We start from the raw sequence: 22,685 nt of genomic DNA, 5'->3' as shown, positions 1-22,685 counted from the left end.
TATATATTTCTGGATCATGATGCCTAATGCCACATTATATTTCCCTCCCAAGCCATCTGTCTGATGGCTGATACCCTGAGGTCTGCTCAGGTTTGCTCAGGGGTAAAACAGGTCAAGAGGTCAGGTCTCTGCCACAAAGGCTATATTTTGTTCAAAAAACCATTAAGATGTTGGTCCTCATGTTTAGGCTTTGAGGTAGATGAGGTTAAGGACATGGCCGTGGCTTGGGATCATCATCGGACACATGTGAAAGTAACTAGGTCGGGGAAGGCTGATGAGCATGCAGTCCTTAGTCAGGTCTAGTTGTCCAGCTTGTAACTGCTGGGGTTTCTCAAAAGTCGAAGGAAAGGCCATGATTCCTACGTCTCTTGATGGTCTTCTTGATTGTCCAGCTGGATAGGAAGAGTGGAAGCTTGCAAAGACAATTTAAGGAAAACTTTTCAACATTTCATAGCAACTTTCCTGAGGATAACAACTGGGTGTTTCATCATGCCCAATTAAACAAAGTTGATGAAATCCATTGTTTTCCATTAAAAGATGGTGATGCAATGAAAGGGAATTGAACGCTCCATCCGGAGCGCTGGCACTTCTACAGGAACTTCCCCTCGTGTGTTGGACCATGGAGACAGTTTCCAGCAATTAGCCGAAGGTCCCAAGAGGAGAACCAGAGATGGAAAACTTTTCACTCAGACTTCGGCTATGATCACGTCACATGATGAACTAACATGTTTTCTGTCTCTGGGACTGGCAAAGTTCCACGTGAGTGGCCCACTGTCACGGATTCCTCAGAGGCAGTGGGGGAAGACTCAACCGGACAGACCACCATCCCGTCATGGGAGAGCAGCCTGGCTCTCAACCGACCAAGCAGAGGCTTCCATTGAGGATGCCAGCCCTTGGAGGTTGACCAGATCAGGAAACAGACTCCACAAGAGGACTTGGACCCTACTTTACTGAGATTGGCTCTACTAACTGAACCTTGCAAGCCTAGCTGTGGTTTCCCTTCCCTCCCTCTTATACCCCAGGGAGATGGGGGGGGAGCCAGTCTGAGCCTCTTCTTAACACTTCCCCTGTTTCCCAGGCTGAAAGCATGCTTTTGCACATGTTGTTGTCACTGTCTCTGATAGTTTCTCCAAGGTCATCTCCGTGGCTCCCTACAGATGAACACCCCCCCAGACAGCTAATTCCAACAGAAGAGAATCTCGGTAGCTTGGGCTTGAACTGTGGAGACTTCGGTGCTCTCTGACCTTGGTTGTTTGCTTGCAGACATTTCATTACCCAACTAGGTTGCATAATCAGTGCAATGCTATGTTACCTAGATGGGTGATGAAACATCTGCATCAAACAACCAAGCACAGAGAGCACCAAGAACTTCCCAGAAAGCTAATTGTGCAAAGAAGATCCTTGCACTTTTTCAGGGGGTGGGGGAAGGTGCTACTCAAACTTCCAAAAAGAAGAGCAGGGACTCACTTTTGCAAAGAGAAGCCAACCACCCTCTACTTCTTTGGTAACAGCCACGCATTCTAGATTGACATCTTACTCTTTGCAAACCCTTGATTTCCTGGACTTCTTTTGGCACTGACACTGGACTGGCGTATCTTGTACGTCTGTCCGGTCCTCTTCCAAACATGGGCTTGGGGTGACCTCGGGCTGACCTTCCTGCACCCATCTTGCGTACTCCCTGTTTCTGACCTCACGCAGCTTCTGTCTTTCTCAACGAATTGCCCGCAGCCTGGCCTCCTCGAGCAGACCTGCCCCGTGTCTGCTGGACCTGGGTCTGACTCTGCTCAGGGTGGAGCAGGAGACCAGTGGAGGTTTGCTGGCAGACCCCTGGCTGCTGTGCTTCAAGGTGCTGATGAATCCTGAGTCCTCTACTTGAACAAGAGCAAGGAAAGATGTCTTTAGGAAAGGGTGACCCAACTGTGCTCGTGCTTCTGTGACTTAACGCCGAACAGCCTGACGAGGTTCTGCCACTCACTGGGGGCTGTTAGGCCACAGTCTTGGTCAGGCAGTGGGTCTGGGCTGGGCAAGACCCCCAAACGTTGGACTGCCAGGTAGTCAAGGGCAGAAGGAGGGATCTGACTGCCAACCAGTCCCCTGCGAGTGAAATCTGTAAGCGCCCTCCCAGCCGCTGAAAAAGGCCGGAGCATTCTGCAGTAACACCGTGGACGTACATGATGTGGCTGTTCCACAGGTAACAGCTCTGAAGTGTCGCTGCTTTACCGGTTATCACTAACTGTAACACGCTCCCCTCCGTATATGACGTTCTCTCACACCAAATAAACATTTTTGTGTGGTGTCAGGTAGATTCCCACTGTCAGATGGAAATGTTATTGTCCACAACTGTGTTCTTTGCTTCGTCGTGATCTCTCTAGCATTTCCATATCAAGCAGGAGGGAGCATAGATTTATCTCATTTTTCCCCCCGACAATCCTACAACCTCAAAAGTGGCAGACACCGTGTGCCTGAGTGACAGAAGGGAATACCAAAACAAAAAGGAAGAAAAAGCATGACCTGAAGAAAGGGAATTGCAGAGAGGAAGAAGTGCCAAGAACGTGTCTGTAAGACCCTTCAGATTCTTCATAGAAAGACTCTCTTTCTGATCACCCAGTTCATGCATGAGGTTAAAAATCTCAACTTGGTCAACTTGAGTTTCAACTCAAATAGAGTTTCCCAGCAGTGAAGGATACGTTTTTCTAAAGGTTTCTCCTGCATGGGACAAGAAATCTTTTACTGGAAATAAAATGAACACAAGTGCTGGATATGAATGGAGATTTTTATTGACTAATTTTAGTTCTAAAAAGTTCTTAAAAGAATTACGTCCATCTAGACCATGACTGATCTTTACCTTCAGCTGTTTCTTAAGCCTGCTATTTTGGTCATGAATTTCGAGTCTTCCTTTTCTTCTGGGGTTGGTAGATTTGCAAGATGTACAATACTGTTGTCGTTAGTGAAACTAAAAATCCACCCAATGCAATATTCTGTTTGCAGGTTAGGGCACCTAGTCATGGCAGAACACATGCTGAAATTACGACATCTTCCTTCTTTGTTCCTCATACGAAATGTTTTGTGGCTGCCTTGTCCAATTCACGTGCACCAATCTTATTTTAATTAGGGAGCACACACGCATGAGGTTCAAAAAAGTACACACTGCACAATGAAAAGACAGCTATGCTGCCTTCTGGCAGCTGAGAACCTTCCGCAGGGCCCCCTTCACCTCCTTGTTGCGGAGGCTGTAGATCAAGGGGTTCAGCGTGGGGGTGACGATGCAAAACATTGTGGAGATCAGGGTGTCAGTCTCTAGGGAGTAGCCAGCACTGGGCTGGTTGTAGTTCACAAAGGCATTTCCAACAAAGAGAGTCACCACAGCAATGTGTGATGCACAGGTGGAGAAGGCTTTGCGCCTGCCGGTGTTAGAGCGAATCTGTCGAATGGAGCCCAAAATGTAGAAATAGGACAGGATGATGCAGAAGACAGGGATGAGGCCTACCAAGATGCTGTTGATATAACTGACCAACTTGTTGACTGAGGTATCACTGCAGGCAATTTTCAATAATGGGGGAACATCACAAAACATGTGAGGAATCTGGTGGTTTCCACAGAAATCCAACCTGGAAGCCAGAACAATATAGATAGCTGAGTCCAGGAAGCCCCAGAGCAAAATGGCCACAGACAGCTGGATGCACACCTTGCTCCTCATCAGGTGGGCATAGTGCAAAGGCTGGCAGATGGCCGCATACCGGTCATAGGCCATGACAGCCAGCAGTGCTGGCTCACATCCTGCAAAGCCAATGAGGAAGAACGCTTGTGCCAGGCATTGGTTGTAGGAGATGGTCTGCCGTTGGCGTAGGAGGTTCACCAGGATCTTTGGTACAACCACAGAAGAAAGGCAAATATCCAAGCTGGAGAGCTGGCTGAGGAAGAAGTACATGGGGGTGTGAAGATGGGAATCAAGGAGAACCAGGGTTAGGATCATGAAATTGCTCATCAGGGTGACCAAATAGGTAACAAGGAACACCAAGAAAATGTGGATTTCATGGCTTAGGAGACTGGAGAAACCGAGGAGGACGAATTCTGCCTCCTGTGTTTTGTTGTGTGCATCCATGAAGAAGAAAAGGAACAGCTGGCAAAACAGAAAAATGCATGTCAAGAAAGCAAAGAGGGGTAATGAATCTTGGAAAATACACGGAAGAAGCACAATCAGAAAGTAATTATTTGAGATCTCAGAATGTGAAGAATGAAATTTTAGGGACCTCCTATAGCTGAGGATAACCTTTATTAAGGGTCAAATATATATATGGGTTGATATTTTGGGGATTATCTCCCTTCCTTCCTTCCTTCCTTCCTTCCTTCCTTCCTTCCTTCCTTCCTTCCTTCCTTCCTTCCTTCCTTCCTTCCTTTCGACTTCTTGTCCCATTTTCAATTAGTATTAGCCCCAGGGTGAGATGAGTTAGATTGGGGATGCAGAGCTTAATTCTCTCCTTGCATTCTGGGGCTTTTGACTTGCTAAGAACCTCTGAGGAGCATCCCTTCCAAGCTTGGCATCCCAACCATTTTCCAGACCCAAGACAAATATTGAATTTTATTTTGTTTTATTTATTCAATTTGTATAGCTACCCATTTTATATTTGTGATTCTGGACGGCTCACATAATGAAAAACAACCAAATAACATAACCAATAAAGAAAATCCAAAAATCAGTAAAACATAATAACCCCCTTTAAAATCCAGCGAAAAACCAAAAGTTACAACGGAGAAACAGAAAAAGCAGGCAAGTGAAAGTCATGAACATAGCCATCTGGCAGACTCTGAGCCATAACCAGATCCCCAGGCACGTTGGCACGACCATCTTTTTAGAACCTTTTGGAAGGCCAGCAGGGTTGGGGCCAATGTAACCTTGGGGAGCGGGTGATGCTCCAAAGGGCAAGGCTGAGGCAGGAAAGGCTCTCCTCCTGAGTTCCACCAGACCGCACTCCTTAACAGACGAATGAGTGGGCCAAGAGGCCCCAATATTAGTGCTGGGAAGTCGAGTGGGGAAGCAGCAGACCTTCATCTCTGCCTTCTCTAACCACTGACATCCTGAGGGGCTGCACTATGACCCTCTCCCCTGGAGCAGCAGGTTTTGGATCACCCTCTTGGGAAGTCATCAGCCTGCAGAAGGACACACTAGTGGTACTTCTTCAGCATTCCAAAGGGTCTCTACCCTCTACTTTGATGGATGATCATCTCCAAAATAACACCAACAGTTGATGGAAAATGCTACTGAGAAGGTTGTGAATATGTTCCGTTTGTGTATGTGTTTGAGTCTAAGGCATACTGGGCTGCTATCACACTTCTTCCACTTCAGAATTCCCTCCCCCTCCTCATTTGAATAAGGTCCCTCCATTCTCTCAATAAACACAGGGCTTGAACAAGCCCAAGTTATGCTTTGGACGTTCCATAAATCTCCAAGGGAGATCCAAGAAAATGCTTGACTTGCTCTTGGCTTCAACACAGAACAAGCATGTCCCCTCTTGTTCTTGAGAGTCATAAAGGTCTTGGTAGGACACTGTCCCACCTCCTCTAAATGAAGGTCTATGTTATTTGGAATCAGGTCAGTATGATATTTGCTGAGATTATCAAAGAAGGAGACCTTGCTAGAAACATGTTTAATAATGTAACACGTTTCTACTGTCTTGGTGGATTCCAGAAAGTGATTGATATGTGGAAATTGGATGAAAAGACTTTGGGATCAGAAGGACAAAGTTCTGTTTCAAGTTTGCAGAGGTGCTTTAGGGAAGCTGGCTTTCCTAGTGGATGGAGACATTAGGGTGAAGGTGCCCCTTTCAAGATGCCTCTTGCAGACCTATAAACAACAGCTTCCTCTTCATGTTCCAAATGTTATGTTGAGATACATCACTTTGAACATGGAAGTTCCATCTTGTTACCATGGCCAATAGCCAGCGGTTCATCATCTAAGCTACAATCTCAGTACAAGATCCACAAATTATTTATATTATGTGAAGATGTTTTTGGTTTGACTCTTTTGAATCTTAATCCAAACAGCTCCCTTGCCTGTTGTGTAACAACAGGAGTAGGAAAGTGTATCTCTGTAGGTTTCCCGCACCTGGTTTTGATCCAGGGAGCTGCTCTGAATGGGCACTTTGGTCAAAGCGTTTTCCAGTCAAAGCCCTGGAAGGATAGAAAGGGTTGGTGGTGGTTAAAACGGTCATCCCCAAGCAGGAGAAGTTCTTTGCAATTTCTGAGTTTCCTTAAATGGAGATTCCTGAGTGGAATCAGGTATTCAGGGATTCCTGGCCCCTCACCACTTCCCTCTCCCTCCCAACGATAGACCTCTCCTTACAATGCCTCCCTCCAACGATTGGAAGGAGAATCCTTGATGGGCCACAAAGCAACTCACCTGCAGAAGACCAGCTGTGGCTGAAGAAGAATCAGGCTCTCCCAAAGTCTCCCACAGTCGGGGTTCAGATGCCATGGGAATGGAGGTGGCTCAGCCAAAGGTCTGCCAACAGGGCAGGAAGGGAGATGCTGGGGAGCTCATTCTCACAACGAGGGCAAGTCTCACGGTTGCCTGCATTATGCATGGCAGGTGGTGTTCTTGGGGGAAATGTGCCTTGGCGTGTGGGCCCTGAGAATATCCCTGCCCTGGATTCTGCAGGGAGTAAAGCTGGGAGGGCAGGTAGCAGGGACCCTCTGGGGCAAAAGGCTCTCATCTGGGACTTGTTAACTGGCACAGGGTTCATTGAATTGTGTCAGGGGTGGGGGGGGGGCGGTGAGGAGGAAGGAAGAGGGCAAAGCAGACTAGTTTTGTTCTACATCTGAAGCATAACTGGGCAGGAAGAGCAATCAGAGTCCTTTGGTTTTGAGTTTCTGTTTTTAAGCGATGCTCTACAAATGGATCCAAGAGCATTTTTCTGACCTGCATTTCTGGGGCTACATTCACACAGCACGTTCAAACTATTCACTGCCTTAACCCATTTTGGGGTGCGCAGAACTCTCTCGGCCAGAGCAAAATCCTCTTGTTCTAGATTGACATCTCACTCTTTGCGAACCCTTCGTTTCCTGGACTTCCTCTGGCATTGACACTGGACTGGCGAATCTTGTACATGTGTCCAGTCCTCTTCCTGTCTCTGCAATGGGCTTGGGGTGACCTCAGACCGCCCTCCCTGCACTCATCTTGTGTACTCCCTGCTTCTGACCTCATACAGCTTCTAACTTTCTCAACGAATTCCTCGCAACCTGGCCTCCTTGATCAGACTTGCCACATATAGGCCTTCAGAGGTCATGACCAGTGCCTTGAATGGCACCTGGAAGCATACTGGTCACCAGGGCACCCATAGAGCAGGGCTGTCACGTGGGCATCCTGAGGCATGCCCCTCACTGCCTGCATCACAGCATCCTGGACCAGTTGAAGCTTCTGAGTGGTCTTCAGTGGCAGCCCCATATAGAGTGTGGCAGTAGTCGAACCATGAGGTGACTAGGCTATGAGTGACTATCTGAAGGCCTGCCTGATCCAGGAATGGCTGCAATGGTGCACCGGATAAAGTTGTCAAAGGCCCCTTCGAGCAGGAGCTGTGAGTCCAGGAGCATCCCCAGATTGCTCCCCAACCTTGAATGGGGGATTGTGACCCCATCCAAGGTTAAAGAAGGAATATCGACAGATCTAGATGGCCCCAACAGCCACAGGCACTCAGCCTTGCTAGAATCAAGTCAGAGAGGCTTTCTCCCCATAGAAACCCACTCAGCCTCCAGGCGGTGGGATAGCACTTGGACAGCCTCGCTTGGCCAGCCTGGGGTCAAAAGATCTAATCGGGGGTCATCAGCATACTGATGATATTGAGACGCGAAATGGCAGATGACTTCGCCCAGCAGTCTCACGTAGATGTCGAACAAAAGGGGAGCAGAGTCAGGCCCGCTGGTCCCCGCAAAAGAGGGGCTGACGGATAAAGTGGGTTCTTCAGGCCAGTTGGAAATGTTATTGTCCGCATCTATGTTCTTTGCTTCGTTGGGATCTCTGTAGCATTTCCATATCAAGCAGGAGGGAGCATAAATTTATCTCATCAAAAGTGGCAGACACCGTGCGCCTGAGTGGCAGAAGGGAATACCGAGAGCAAAAAGGAAGAAAAAGTGTGATCTGAAGAAAGGGAATTGCTGTCAGGTCTGCGATGTTCAAATCCCAATGAAGAAAAATCTCTTGAAACTCGTATCAAGTTCAAAAAGAAATTCATTTATTGAGATGTACATACAGCTTCAAAGCATTGCTGAAACTAAAAGCCCATGCGTTCCCAATCTACTTTTACCCTCTCGTCTACCCCCCTTCTCCTCAGCCAGTTCTGGTTTCTCAGGTTGGTACGACCTTGTACATTTCTGGCCCCAGATAACAGCCCATCTGTGTTAACGGTTTCACCTTCCTTGCTCCCGCTCCCCCCTACTAGAAAATGGCAGAAACAAAGCACGCAACTAATGACCTGATAGACTGATTGCTGGAGGTTCTGACATGCTGCCCCTCCAAAAAAGAAAACCTTCAAAGCTCGTTCTCAAAGACCTGCAATGAAACAAAGACAATAGAACAGGAATCTATACATGCAGACATTATCATTGTACAAGAACATCTTACTTTGGCTTATCAGGATATTTTTTATAAAACTCTTTAATCAATGTTGGGGCTTTCATGTGTTTCCTAGCTACCCATTCAGAAAAAGACTTTGGGAAAGGTTTCCACTGGACTAGAAGTTGTATTTCGCCTTTATGTTTCTGACATCTAGTATTTCTTTTATTTCAAAAGGTTGCTCGCCTTCAGTCATTACAGGTTCCGGGACTGGTGGAGCCACGTGCCACCGTGTTGGCTCTTTATAGGGCTTTAGCAAGTTACAGTGAAACACGGGGTTAATCCTCTTTAATGATTTAGGCATTTTGAGAGGAACAGTCACTGGGTTAATTACTGTTTCAGTTTCAAATGGCCCTAGGTATTTAGGTCCCAGCTTTTTTGATGGCTGTAACGATTTCAAGTTTTTGGTTGAAAGAAATACTTTGTTGCCGCCTTTCCATTTCTTTGAAGGCCCCCTCTTCCGGTCTGCCTATTTTTTGTAGCTTTCTCTTGCTTTCTCCAGCGCCTTTTCTATAATTGGCCACAGTTCTTTCATCTGTTTAACCCATTTGTCTGCTGACGCTACGCCAGTCTTCTCAGAAGGAAGTTCGGGAATGGGTACAAAGTCTTGACCCATAGCTATTTTAAAAGGGGTAAAACCAGCGCTATCGTGAACAGCATTATTATAAGCCACTTCAGCAAAGGGCAAGAGATCAACCCAATTATCTTGTTGGTAGTTTACAAAACATCTTAGATATTGCTCTATACCAGCATTCTGTCATTCAGACGCCCCGTCCATCTGGGGATGATAACTTTAATTAATTTTTAATGAAATTATGATAAAAAATGAGTTTCCCAACAGCTCATTTTTTATGATAATTTCATTAAAAATTACGATTGAAAAGTGAAGGATATATTCTTCTACAGGTTTTTCCCAGATGTGACAAGCAATCTTTTACTGGCCATAAAGAAATGAAGGCTATGCTGTCTTCCAGCAGCTGAGAACCTTCCGCAGGGCCCCCTTCACCTCCTTGTTGCGGAGGCTGTAGATCAAGGGGTTCAGCATGGGGGTGACAATGCAAAACATTGTGGAGATCAGGGCGTCAATCTCTAGGGAGTAGCCAGCACTGGGCTGGTTGTAGTTCACAAAGGCATTTCCAACAAAGAGAGTCACCACAGCAATGTGTGATGCACAGGTGGAGAAGGCTTTGCGCCTGCCGGTGTTGGAGCGAATCTGCTGAATGGAGCTCAAAATGTAGAAATAGGACAGGATGATGAAGAGAAGAGGGACAAGGCCCACAAAGGTGCCAGTGATATGAGTGGCCAACTCATTGACTGAGGTATCACTGCAGGCAATTTTCAATAATGGGGGAACATCACAAAAGATGTGAGGAATCTGGTGGTTTCCACAGAAATCCAACCTGGAAGCCAGAACAATATAGATAGCTGAGTCCAAGAATCCCCAGAGCCAAATGGCCACAGACAGTTGGATGCATACCTTGCTCCTCATCAGGTGGGCATAGTGCAAAGGCTGGCAGATGGCTGCATAGCGGTCATAGGCCATGACAGCCAGCAGTGCTGGCTCACATCCCGCAAAGCCAATGAGGAAGAATGCTTGTGCCAGGCATTGGTTGTAGGAGATGGTCTGCCGCTGGTGTAGGAGGTTCACCAGGATCTTTGGTACAACCACAGAAGAAAGGCAAATATCCAAGCTGGAGAGCTGGCTGAGGAAGAAGTACATGGGGGTGTGAAGGCGGGAATCCAGGAGAACCAGGGTTAGGATCATGAAGTTGCCCATCAGAGTGGCCAAATAGGCAGCAAGGAGCACCAGGAAAAGGTGGACCTGGCAGTGCAGGAAACTGGAGAAGCCGAGGAGAATGAACTCTGTCCCCTGTGTTTCGTTCTGTGCATCCATGAGGAAGAAAAGGGAAAGCTGTGAAAATATAAATGAGCATGTGAAGAAAGGAATGAGGGGCAAAGGATCTTGGAAGACGCGTGAAAGAAGCACAATGAGATATCCCTGAATATAACCTATATTAAGGATCAAATATATATGGGTTGATATTCTGGGGACTTCCTTCCTTCCTTCCTTCCTTCCTTCCTTCCTTCCTTCCTTCCTTCCTTCCTTCCTTCCTTCCTTCCTTCCTTCCTTCCTTCCTTCCTTCCTTCCCCTTGTCCCATTTTCAATTAGTATTAACCCCAAGGTGAGATGAGTTAGACTGGGGATGCAGAGCTTAATTCTCCAGAGCCAAGAGAAATATTGAACGGGCAAAGGGGCCTCAATAATAGTGCTGGGAAGTGCAGTGGGGAAGTAGCAGCCCTTCAGCTCTGCCTTCTCCACCTCTGGCATCCTGAGGCGCTGCACCATGATTCTCTCCCCTGGAGCTGCAGGTTTTGGATCACCCTCTTGAGAAGTCATCAGTCTGCAGAAGGACACACCAGCAGTACATCCGTGACAATCCAGAGGGTTTCTGCTCTTTGCTTTCATATATGATCTTCTAAAGGGCACCAGCAGTCAATGAAAATTGCTACTGAGAAGGCTGTGAAGAGGCTCCAAGTTCAGGAGGTGTGCATTGTTTTCCATGCTCTGCAATTCCTTTCATTCCCATAGAATCTGCTGTGGAGGGCAAGGGCAGCAGGAACAAGGAGCAGCCAAGACTGAGGCACGTTGGGCTTTCGTCCCATGTCCTCCACTTCAGGATTCCCTCTCCCTCCTCATTTTGATAAGGATCCTCAATTCTCTCAACAAACCCAGGGTCTGATCCAGCCCAAGGTACGCTGTGGACATGCCGTAAATCTCCAAGGGAGGTCCGAGAAACACTTGACGTGCTCTCGGTTTAACACACAACAGGTCTGCCCTCTTTTGCTCTTGACAGCCTTACAGGTATTGATAGGACGCTGTCCCACCTCCCCTGAATTAAGGGGCATCTTCGTTTAGAATCAGGTCATCATATCGGTGCTAAAATTCTGCTGAGGACGTAGGAATCCTTCCAGCTCTGATCTCTTGAGACATGTGCCGTGTTTCTCTCGCCTGGAGCAGCCGGGTTTGGTTTGACCCTCAGGGAGTCCCAGCCTGGACAGCGACACAACAAATATTTCTGATGTCGAAGGGGAGTTTCGGGGGTCTCGATGACCTGCTCTGGCAGGCAATCTTCTGAAAGGCACCAACCCTCGACTGAAAAGGCTACTGAGAAGGCCGTGAATATGCTCCACGTTAGTAACGTCTACGTGTCTTTCCCGTGCTGCATACATTCCTAGCATTATTCACCAAAAGGTATAAATTTGTGTAATGTGTTCTTACCGTGGTGTGAAAGTAGCCCAGTATGGCCTCATTGTTGGCCGTGTCAGAAAAAGATCCACTTTCTTTGTGCCAGATTCCAGAGGGTTGGAATGCGGTGCCAAGTGGATCGGGACCTCTGAGCCTTGTTTATCAAAGCCTTGGACGTGGAGGAAGCCTGGCAGGATTGCAGTTCTCGGTCAGGGGTCTCAGCCTTCCAGACAGGGAGCAGGACAGACGGACGAATCCTGCTTTTTCTAAGGCGCATTCGTGGAATCTTGCCAGTCTGAAAGTCCGTTTCTCCCCCGGCCCCTTCACGGACCAAGAAATTGGGGCGGGGGGCCCTCCTGAGACGTTTTTCACACTGCCGTTTCTCTTGTGCCTCCTGTCCGACCCTTCCCCTGGCTGTGGCTCTTCCCCGTCTCCCGAGGTCATCCCCACAGACCACGGCAGGAGGTCCTGCAGCCAGAAAGGATGGCTCCCTCCCAGCCACCTAATCTGAGGAAGGGCCAAGCCTCCTCCAGGATTATGCAGAAGCACGGCCAGCGACTGATGGTAAGTTTAAAGGGGTGGGATTCTGCTTTGGTTGGGGGGCCGTTGATTACAAAATCTCATTATTAACCTCTGAGGGATCATAGAAAAGGCCAAGGGCCCCAAAAAGCCATCTATTTTGCTTTATTGACAATGAAAATGCCGTCAGCTGTGTGGACCACAGGAAATGGGGAGAGCCCTTCCAAGACCGGTCTGCTGGTCCACCTCATCTCTGCTGAAAAACTGGTATGATGTGCAGGAAGTAGAGAGGAGCATGGAGGATGTCAGAGCCATGATTCCAGCTGGGGAAAAGAGGTCTCTGATGTCTTTAACCTATGCAGATTCTGTATGAAGAACTAGAGGCAACAGAATTTGCCATTAGGAGAAGAAATAGAAATCTGAACTTAAAGGGCTGGGAGAAGCACCAGCAGCTTCAGATATGCAGATGATATCACTCTGATATGGCTGGAAGTGAGGAGGAGTTACGGAGTCTCTTGTGAAGAAGAAAAACCAGGACAGAAAAGCTGCTCAGTATTAAAGCTATTAAGATTATGCCAGCAGCCAAGATTAGCACAGTACAAACAGGGGAAGGGGAAAAACGGTGCCTTCCAATTGTGCTGGTGCTGGAGAAGATTGTTGAGAATACCCTGGATCCCAAGAAAAGCAAATCTATTCAGTCCTCGAAGAAGCAAAACAGACTGATCGCCAGAACATTAAGAACGCAGCTAAAGCTGAGATGTTCTGGAGAAGACCTGAAGACTGAAGGCCCCTGAAAAGAGGCTAGCAGAAATCAGCAGAAGTCAAGGCAGCTGGACCGTGCCAGTGATGACCCAGGCAGGGGACTGCCAAGAACCGAAAGACGCAGCTACCGACAGACGGTCCTCGGGAAACGAGGTTCAGGTCCTGAGACACCAGAAGGGACTGAGTGAGCAAGAAATCCCCAGAATCGCTACCAAAATGGGCTGCAGAGAGTGAACCAGGGGCAGACCGGCTTAGCAGCTGGGTCCAAGGCACACTGGGTGGTTTTGGATTTCCTTCCTTTAGAGTTCCTTCTGCCCCCTCATTTCAGTCCAGATCCCGAAATCTCTTAGCGATGGGGGCTGGATCCAGCCCTAGGTGTGCCACTGGACATGCCATAAATCTCTACGGGTCACCCAAGAAAATGCTCGACTTGTTCTGGACTTCAACACAGAACAGTCCTGCCCCCTCTTATTTCATCTCCTTTAAATGAAGCTCCAACTTCATTTAGAACCAGGTCATCATATGAAATGAACGCAGGTTGTTACAGAAAGGAATCTTGCTAGATAACAGGTTTAACTATCAAAACCACTGTAAGTGTCTTTCTGGATTCCACCTGCAAGCTGGATTAAAGGTCTTTGTGATCAGAAGGACAAGGTGGTGCTGTTGGTCTTTGGAGGTGCTTCAGGAGTTCTTGCCCAGTGGATGGAGACCTTAGGGTGAAGGCGCCTCTTCCAAGATGCCTTTTGCAAGGATGTAAGCAAGTTTCCTCTCTATGTTCCTCACCAAATGTTATGCTGAGATACATCACCTCTGAACATGGAAGTTCCCTCTTGCTTCCACGGCCAATATTTATCATCTAAGCTAGTGACCTGCAATACATGATCCACAATTACTTGTATTGTGGGAAGATGTTCTTGGTTTGACTCTCTTGCATTTTGATCCAAACATCTCCCTTGCCTGTCGTGTAAGAACAGGAGTAGGAAAATGTATCCCTGTAAATGTCCAGTGTCCAGCTTTGATCCAGGGTGCTGCACTGAAGGGACACTTTGGTCAAAACTTACTTTAATCAACATCTTTGAAGCAGCACACAGTCCTGGGAAGGATGGAAACCCTGGGTCTTTGGTGGTTACAAGCTGTGGTCTGTTGCTAAGGCAGGGGAAGGTCTTTTTCGTTTCTAAGATCCCCTAAATGGACATTCCTGGGTAGAATCAGGTCTTCAGGCATTCCTGGCCCCTCACCACTTCCCTCTCCCCCCCAGTGACAGATCTCTCCTTACAATGCCTCCCTCCAACGCTTGGAAGGAGAATCCTTAATGGGCCACAAAGCAACTCACCTTTGCTGGTTATCCCACCTGCAGAAGACCAGCTGTGGCTGAAGCAGAATCAGGCTCTCCCAAAGTTCTCCCACAGTCGGGGTTTAGATGCAGTGAGAACGGAGGTGGCTCAGCCAAAGGTCTGCCAACAGGGCAGGAAGGGAGATCCCGAGGAGCTCATTCTCACAACGAGCGTGAGTCTCCCGGTTGCCTGCATTATCCGTGGCAGGTGGTGCTGGTGGGGGAAATGTGCCTTGGCTTCCGGGCCCCGAGAATATCCCTGCCCTGGTTTCTGCAGGGAGTAAAGCTGGGAGGAGAAGCAGCAGGGACCCTCTGGGGGCAAACTCTCTCGTGTGGCACTTACCAGCAGGCACCAGAAAGATTCAACCGTGCCAGGGGTGAGGAAGGAAAAGGCGAAGCAGGCTAATTTTTTCCCACACCTCAGGCATAACTAGACAGGGACTTATTCCATTTGTTTTTAAGTGGTGTTCTAGAAAGGGATTTGAGAGCGTTCCTCTTCTGAATGGAAGGTCCTCCCTCCCCCCCTCCCTTCGCGGCTGATGTAGGAAGGGCATTTCCTTCTCGCCAGGGCACTCATTTCGGTGGCTGAACGTATGCTGTATGATTGTGATTCATGCAACATATTACATTATAAATTAGCCAAACAGCACAAAACACAACATTTGGCTCTGTACAGAAAAGGGGAATATTTTGGCTGATGAAGCGGCAGAAGAAAGATGCTGTTGCACATGAAATCCTCACCCTTTTTTCTTCTGGCCAAGGAGACTGCCTGGCGTGGTCCTCAGCTCTGGAGCCAAGGACAGTCCTCAGTGCCCATCCGTTGGAGTCGGACTTCAGAGGTTAAACAGATGAAACCCTCATCTGGCCCAACCCGTTGCTTCCCTCTGAGTGTTGCTGTTCCCAAAACGTGATGCTCTTTCTTACAGGGGTAAATTCTGAGAAGGTCATTCATAGTCTGCAGACGTTTGGAGAGTCCACTCCCACTCATCCCAGAATTCAGCAGCCATTTCCCCATCCCGGTGGTGGGATTTTCACTGACTGCCAGGTGAACTTTCAACCCTAAATGGTGCAACCAAGGTCACCAGATGAACTTCACTTGACCATGACTCCCCTGCCCCATGTCCTGCTGTGCTGCCCCATGGTGGTGGTGGTGGTGGGGTGTTCCTGGGAAGGAGGAGCAAAGGGGCCTGGGGGCGCATGCGTTCCCTGCAAGATCACCCAACGCATGCAGGCCGTCCCAGCTGCCCAGCTAAAGCCAGCAGGCACCTCTATCGGGCAGCAGCAGTAGAGGAAGATGCTGGAGCTGGAGGATTACTCAGTGTCAGCAGCAAAGGGAACAGTTCACACAGTAAGTGTGGGTGAAGCCAGTGCTAAACCTCCCCTGGATTTCACCAAGAAAGCCACAATAGAAAACACAACGTTATTGGCAATCTCACACCAGATGTTGAGCCGTTCCGGCCGGACTGCCCTCGGAGCGCTACTGAGGAGGAGCTGAGCACTCAGTGGCCTGACTGATCTGATGAATGGGTTCCTTCTAGTCCAAAAAGGTGAAAACTAGAGCTCAGATTTTGCTGTGGGCATAAAAAGGAGAGTGAGATCCTGGCCTTCCTCCCTGGTGTCTGTTTCCTTACGACTTGCTTAGCAATAATATTGTTATACGCCGTTATTTTTCACGTTGCATAATCCCTGCTTCGCATTCTCATAGGCTGGCTCTGAGAGGGACTCCCAGCTGAATTTCTCTAATGGCCTGGCGGCCCGCTCTGTATCTCAGAGACCTGGTTCCGAGTTTTCTTCTGATGCAACTTCCGCTGCCTGGAAGAGAGTGGGGTGCCCAATGTCCGGGGCGGAGCAAAGCTCCACACGCCCCACTCTGCTCCTCTCCCTGCCAGCAGGGCAAGCCCCGGGACACCCCCTCCACTGCCTCCTCCAGCATGACCCGCGAGTGACGGTCCCAGCAGGCTGTGCTCCACGTGGACACCTCGTGGGTTGCAGCCATTGCTCTGAAAGGGGGGGGTCTGTGCTGAGCAGGAGAAATCGGGGGGTCTGGCGCAACAGGCAGGCCAAGAGTTCCTGGGGGCAGGCTGGATGGTCTCCACCCCCTCCCCGTTTCCCCCTCCCTCAAAAGTCAGAGAGGCCCTGAAAGGAAGCTGGTGGGACTCAGCAAGGGAAGGTCCAGGCTGTGATTCTCCTCCTCTCACCAGTCTTGAAGCTGCATCCTTGGAGGGTTGCAAAAAAGGCAGAAATCCATCAGGTGCTGAAATTCTTCAGTGATTTTGCATCTGAGAGCAGGAAGGGATAGCAGGATTAACTCATGAGTGCTGTGAAAAAAAGAGATGGTGAAGAAAAATACAATATACAGTAAAACCTTCAGTGAGAATTAGGGTTTTTTGGAGAGTCTGCAGGAAACACAGTGTGAGAGATTGTGGGGAAGGAATGGATGTCAGGTTCGGTCAGCACGAGGCTTCAGGGAAGCACGGGGTTGCAGGGAAGCTCGCAACCAGACCACGCGGAATCCACCGGCGGTAGCTAGCGGGGAAAAGAGGAACCGAAAGCGCCGCTAATTAACGAGCCACCTGCGGCCAGCTAAACAGGAAAACCGCAGCGGAAGCTTTTAATTATGAACTGATAACGGCGCGAGCAAGCAAGGAACGGGGCCGCAGGGCAGCGAAACAAGATCGCAACGCAGCACAGAACCCGCGGGTCTGCACGTAGCAGGGAGGGGCCAACCCAGCCGGAGGGGGACTGGCAATCAAGGACAATGGACTCTGACCGACCCTGCCATCATGAACGATCAGGGGGGACATTGGGGGGCCTAATAGCCCACAGCCGCAACGCGATCACGAGGCGGGAAAAAGCGCGGGAAGGGGGGAATATAACAAGTGATGCAATTGTACCAAGCCAGTCCTGGCTTTGCTTGTGACTACTACGTTACGCATGAGTAAACCTTCTTTGTGAACCACACGTGTCACGAGAGTTTCTCTGTCGAACGGGGCAAATCTCACATAAAGCCAGGACTCACCGTCAGCGCTACCCGGTACCACCGAGGAGCGTTTTCTTTCTCAATACAGGCATGACCAGCGACGAGGAATCCGTGGGTCAGCTGGAGCGCGAGGGATCCAGGCTCGCGGAAGGGCGGTCGGAGCCGCCCGGGAGCGACGGGGCAGCGGCCAGGGCCGGGCGCACTCCATCCGAGCAGTGGTCGATGGGCGTGAACCAAGGACCAGACGATTCGGGCGTTACGATGACCCGGGGTTCGGGGTTCCGGAACCGTGAGTGGAGCGAGAAATTCGCCCGACTAGAGGAGAGAGTCGAGCGATGCCTAGACGCCGTGGAGGCGATGCTCCAGACCCTACTACAGAGAGTGGGGCCACCGGCGGTGAACGAGGAGGCGAGCGACAGGGGGGGCGGTCCGACACCCCCGCCGGCACCACCCACGGCGCCCCGGTCGGAGGACCAACGGGCGGCAGACGCCCTGAGACTTCGAGGTATCACTGGGAAGTTCTCAGGGGACCCCGAACAGCTGCCGCACTTTCTGACGCACGTCAGGGGGTTCATGCAGAGGGGTGGTCACCTATTCGCTAGAGACGAGGACAGGGTATCCTACGTGGCCGAGCTGCTAGATGGCCAAGCCGCCAGCTGGGTGATCGGGCTGTACGATGCCAACGCGGCGGAACTACGGAGTTTCCCGGACTTCATGCAGGCGCTCCGGGACAGATTCGAGGACACATTGAGCGCCAAGCGGGCGGAGGACGACATCCTACAATTCAGGCAGCGGGGCAAATCGGTATCGGAATATGCCCTGGAGTTCCGGAGGTTGGCCGAGAAGCTCGCGGACTGGCCGGAGTCCCTGAAGGTGAAGTATTTTAAGAGGGGACTCAACCCAGAGATCCTGGAACGGGCACTGGGGCGGGACGACCCGGCCACAGTGAAGGATTGGATCTGGCTGGCCGGAACGGCGGAATCGGCGTGGCGGCAGATCCAACAGAGCACAAGACGACGGGACCAGACGAGGGACCGGCCGAGGGAGAGGACCCCCGAGGAGAGATGGAGCGGTCGACGGCAGTCCACCGGGAGGCGAGAGGCGACCAGAGCCCCGAATCTGTGCTTCCGATGCGGAGGCAGAGGCCACCGAGCGGCGCAGTGCCCGACGGAGCGGGAAGGCGCCCCACCACGGCCCGAAGTCAAAACCCCGCGTGCGAACGGGAAAAGGACCGGTGACCGACCGCGGAAGGGGGCAGTGGCGGCGGTGACCGAGAAAGGACGCGCGGGGTGGTCGACCCCGGAGACAGCATCCTCCGGAGAGGACTCGGAGCCGGCGGGAAACGAGGCGCGCTCGCACTGAACGGCGTCCCAGTGCGAGCAGGGAGTCGAGGCGCGCGGACCCAATAGGAGACGAGGACTGCCCACCGTTCCGGGTGAGGATACACGTCCGGGGGGTGAGATCCGGAGGGGAGGCGCAGCTACGGGCGCTACTGGACTCGGGCTGCACCCACTGCTTGATGCACCCAGTGGTGGTCTCGGGGCTCGGGCTACAGCTGAGGCGCCTCCGGGAGCCCATTTCATTCAGCCAGTTAGATGGCACGCTGGCAGGGGGGCCAGCTCAGTATTACACCGAGCCGGTCCAGATGACGATCGGGAGTCACCGGGAAGAACTGAGGTTCGTGGTGGTCCCGGTGGCCGACTACGCGGTGGTACTCGGCTTGGCGTGGCTGCGGCGGCGGAACCCACGAGTCGACTGGACGGCGGAGGCAGTGCGGTTCGGGGTCGACAGACCGGCGAGGGGCGAGAGCAGAGGGGACCGAGCCGTGGAGACGGAGGCAGCCGCAACCACCGGCGGACAAGCGGAGGGTCCGGGACACCGGGAGACGGGGCGAGAGCAGATGGGGCCCGAGACCCGGGCGGCAACAGCAACAGCAGCAGCAGCAGCGCCGGGACCCCGGAGACCCGCCACGATCCCGAGGCGAGGGAGGCAGCGGCGACTGGCGAGGCGACCGCAAAGCGAGGGGCCGGACCCGGGGAACCCCCGACGGGCGGCGGAATCCCGAGGCAGTATCGAGACCTGGCGGCAGCGTTCGGGGAGAAGGAGTCTGACCAGCTCCCACCACACCGGCCCAGTGATTGCGCCATCGAGCTAGAGCCAGGAGCAACCCTGCCTAAGCCAAAAATGTACTCCCTGTCGAGGAGGGAGATGGGAGCCCTGCGCGAGTTCATAGACAAGAACCTAGCACGGGGATTCATCCAACCCGCGAAGTCACCATTAGCGGCCCCGGTGTTATTCCGGGAGAAGAAGGACGGCTCGCTCCGTATGTGCGTAGACTACCGGGGGCTGAACGCAATCAGCACGGAGTACAAATACCCCCTCCCCATGAAGGACTTGATGTCGCATCTGTCGAAGGGGAGGGTGTTCACAAAACTGGACTTGCGCGAAGCCTACTTCAGAGTTAGGATCCGCGCAAAAGATGAGTGGAAGACGGCGTTCAACACCCCGCTCGGAAGCTACCAGTTTTCCGTGATGCCGTTCGGATTAAAAGGGGCCCCGGGGGTATTTATGCAGCTAATTAATGAGGTGCTGCACGACCTACTCTACCGGGGCGTCCTGGTCTACCTGGACGACATCCTCATCTACACCGAGACCCTGGCGGAGCACGTGAGCCTGGTGCGCACGGTGCTCCAGAGACTGCTGAAGGCACAGCTGTACGCAAAGCTCTCAAAATGCGAGTTCCATCGAGAGCAACTAGACTACCTCGGCTACCGAATATCCAGCCGGGGAATTGAGATGGACCCGGCGAAAGTAAGGGATGTCCTGGGCTGGGAAGCGCCGCGAACCCGGAGGCAACTCCAAAGCTTCCTAGGGTTTGCGAACTTCTATCGTCAGTTCATCCCGAACTTCGCCCAAATCGCCCTTCCCCTAACCGACCTGCTAAAAACCAAGGGCACTGGGAAACCCCCAAGCCCAGCATGGCACTCGCGTGGACTGCAGAATGCCAGGGGGCGTTTGAGGAACTAAAACAGCGGTTCACCGCGGAGCCGATCCTGCGCCATCCCGACCCAGACCGGCGGTTTATAATCCAAGTGGATGCATCAGACGTGGCAACGGGAGCAGTCCTGCTCCAACCCAGCCCGGAGGGGCCATCCACCCGTGCGCCTACGCCTCCCGCAAATTCACCGAGACAGAGAGGAGGTGGATGGTGTGGGAGAAAGAGGCGTACGCGGTCAAGTGGGCGCTGGCCACGTGGAGGCATCTACTGGAGGGGGCAACTGAACCGTTCGAGGTGTGGACGGACCATAAGAACCTCGAGGCCCTGAAGACCCCGCGTAAGCTATCCCCCAAACAGGCACGGTGGTCCCAATACTTCGGGAGGTTCAGGTTCACACTGAAACACATCCCCGGGAAGCGCAACTTCTTAGCGGATGGACTGTCTCGCATGCCCCAACACGCCAGCCTACGGGAGGAGATCGTGGACTCCGTCATCCCCGCCAGCAGGCTGGCTGCAAAGGCGGTGACCCGAAGCCAGAGCAAGGGGGAGCGACGGGACGCGGCGTCTGAAGTAAGGCAAGGGTTCGCGGAGGCAGCGGAGCGGGACGGTTGGCTCAAGCAGAACCGAGAGGCGCTAACCGGCCAAGAGGGGTTGTGGTGGCACGAAGGAAAGCTGTACGTGCCCGAGGGTTGCCGACGGGAGGTCATGGAGAGAGCCCACGACAGCCGGAGCGCGGGGCATTACGGCTTCGTAAAGACACTCCACTTAATCCGGCGGCAGTTTTGGTGGCCCACGCTCCGGAAGGACGTGGAGGCGTACTCGGGGGGTTGCCCGGTGTGCGCAACAGCGAAAGGAGCCAAAGGCAAACCTAGAGGCCTACTCCAGCCGGTAGCGGAACCCGACGGGCCTTGGCAAGAGGTCGCCATGGACTTCATAGTGGAGCTCCCGGAGAGTAAGGGGAAGACCGCCATTTGGGTGGTCACGGACTTATTCTCCAAACAAGCGCACTTTGTAGCGTGCCGGCGAGTCCCCACGGCCGAGGGGCTGGCGAAACTGTTCGTGCAACATGTCTACCGACTCCACGGCGCACCTCGACGTATCGTCAGCGATCGGGGCGGCAACTTCATCGCGCGGTTCTGGCGGGAGTTCCTGAAGCGGGTGGGGACGAAACAAGCCCTATCCTCCGCGGCGCACCCGCAGACGGACGGAGCCACGGAACGCCTGAACGGGGGGCTCGAACAGTACCTGCGCTGCTACGTGGGGCACCAACAGGACGATTGGGCGGAGCTACTACCATTCGCGGAGGTGGCATACAACAACGCCGTCCACAAGAGCACCGGGTTCTCTCCGTTCAAAGTAGCCACCGGGAGAGATTTCGTCCCCATGCCGGAGCTGCCTCAGCCGGAATCCCAGATCAACTCCCTGGACGCCTGGTTCGCCCAAATCGACGAGACCCGGCGAGCGGCGCACGCGGCATTGCAAAGAGCCAAAGCCGACTACAAGAAGCACGCGGACCGCAAGAGGCTCCCCGAGGAAAAGTGGAAAGTGGAGGACCAGGTGTATCTGTCAACCAAAAACCTAAAGACGCACCAGGCATCGAAAAAACTCAGCCCGAGGTTTGTGGGGCCGTTCCCCATTTCGGAGATCATCAATCCGGTGACCGTCAGGCTGACGCTCCCGAAAAGCCTCGGGAAGATCCACCCGGTGTTCCATTGCAGCCTGCTAAAGTTGCACCAGCCGGGGAACGCCTGGCACAAGGCGGAGGGAGTACCACCACCCATCATGGTCGGGGGGGAGCAGCATTTCGAAATCAACCGGATACTGGACGCCCGGAGGCACAAGGGGCAGACCCAGCTCCTAGTGCAATGGAAACATTTCCCCAAGTCCCACAGCGAATGGGTGAGTAAAACCCACATAAGGGCGCCGGACCTAGTGCGGGACTTTTACAGTAAATACCCCGGGAAGCCGAAATAGGACCGAGGAGGGGGAGTTGTCGTCAGGGGGGCGGCATGTCAGGTTCGGTCAGCACGAGGCTTCAGGGAAGCACGGGGTTGCAGGGAAGCTCGCAACCAGACCACGCGGAATCCACCGGCGGTAGCTAGCGGGGAAAAGAGGAACCGAAAGCGCCGCTAATTAACGAGCCACCTGCGGCCAGCTAAACAGGAAAACCGCAGCGGAAGCTTTTAATTATGAACTGATAACGGCGCGAGCAAGCAAGGAACGGGGCCGCAGGGCAGCGAA

At 52.0% G+C, this 22,685-nt stretch overlaps 3 protein-coding genes across 3 annotated transcripts in view; all 3 read right to left on the bottom strand.

Moving 5' to 3' along the window:
• Positions 1-3,166: 3,166 nt before the first annotated feature.
• LOC148213995 (olfactory receptor 5V1-like) lies at positions 3,167-4,102 on the bottom strand. Its single transcript, XM_088129064.1, has one exon. It carries the CDS (start codon positions 4,100-4,102, stop codon positions 3,167-3,169), a length of 936 nt encoding a protein of 311 aa, XP_087985190.1.
• A 2,919-nt stretch (positions 4,103-7,021) lies between these two features.
• On the bottom strand, positions 7,022-10,514 carry LOC148213994 (olfactory receptor 5V1-like). The gene is made up of 2 exons (XM_088129062.1): positions 9,584-10,514; positions 7,022-7,125 (listed from the first exon to the last, which is right to left on the bottom strand). Exons 1-2 carry the CDS (start codon positions 10,497-10,499, stop codon positions 7,022-7,024), a joined length of 1,020 nt encoding a protein of 339 aa, XP_087985188.1. The 5' UTR covers positions 10,500-10,514.
• A 6,135-nt stretch (positions 10,515-16,649) lies between these two features.
• LOC103061011 (H-2 class II histocompatibility antigen, E-S beta chain-like) overlaps positions 16,650-22,685 on the bottom strand; it is a 64,570-nt gene continuing 58,534 nt past the window's right edge. The window contains exon 6 of the mRNA XM_088129047.1: positions 16,650-16,784. Within this exon, the coding sequence (XP_087985173.1) occupies positions 16,771-16,784 (14 nt within the window). The 3' untranslated portion in view covers positions 16,650-16,770. The remainder of the gene's footprint in view (positions 16,785-22,685) is intronic.

The sequence above is a fragment of the Python bivittatus genome, unplaced genomic scaffold (genome assembly GCF_059951505.1).
Source record: "Python bivittatus isolate LINGU-HERP-01145 unplaced genomic scaffold, Pbiv_v1 ctg000730_np1212, whole genome shotgun sequence".
NCBI lineage: Eukaryota > Metazoa > Chordata > Lepidosauria > Squamata > Pythonidae > Python > Python bivittatus.
Note: the sequence above shows the minus strand (reverse complement) of the source record. Positions and strands in the feature narration are given on the sequence as shown.

Bases quoted from the DNA above. Each gene is read 5' to 3' on its own strand.
- LOC148213994 (XM_088129062.1), bottom strand. From the start codon at position 10,499: ATGGATGCACAGAACGAAACACAGGGGACAGAGTTCATTCTCCTCGGC. The intron at 7,126-9,583 runs GCTGCTGGAAGA...CCCATTGCAGAG, and splicing joins GGCCCTGCGGAAGGTTCTCA to ACAGGAAGAGGACTGGACAC.
- LOC148213995 (XM_088129064.1), bottom strand. From the start codon at position 4,102: ATGGATGCACACAACAAAACACAGGAGGCAGAATTCGTCCTCCTCGGT.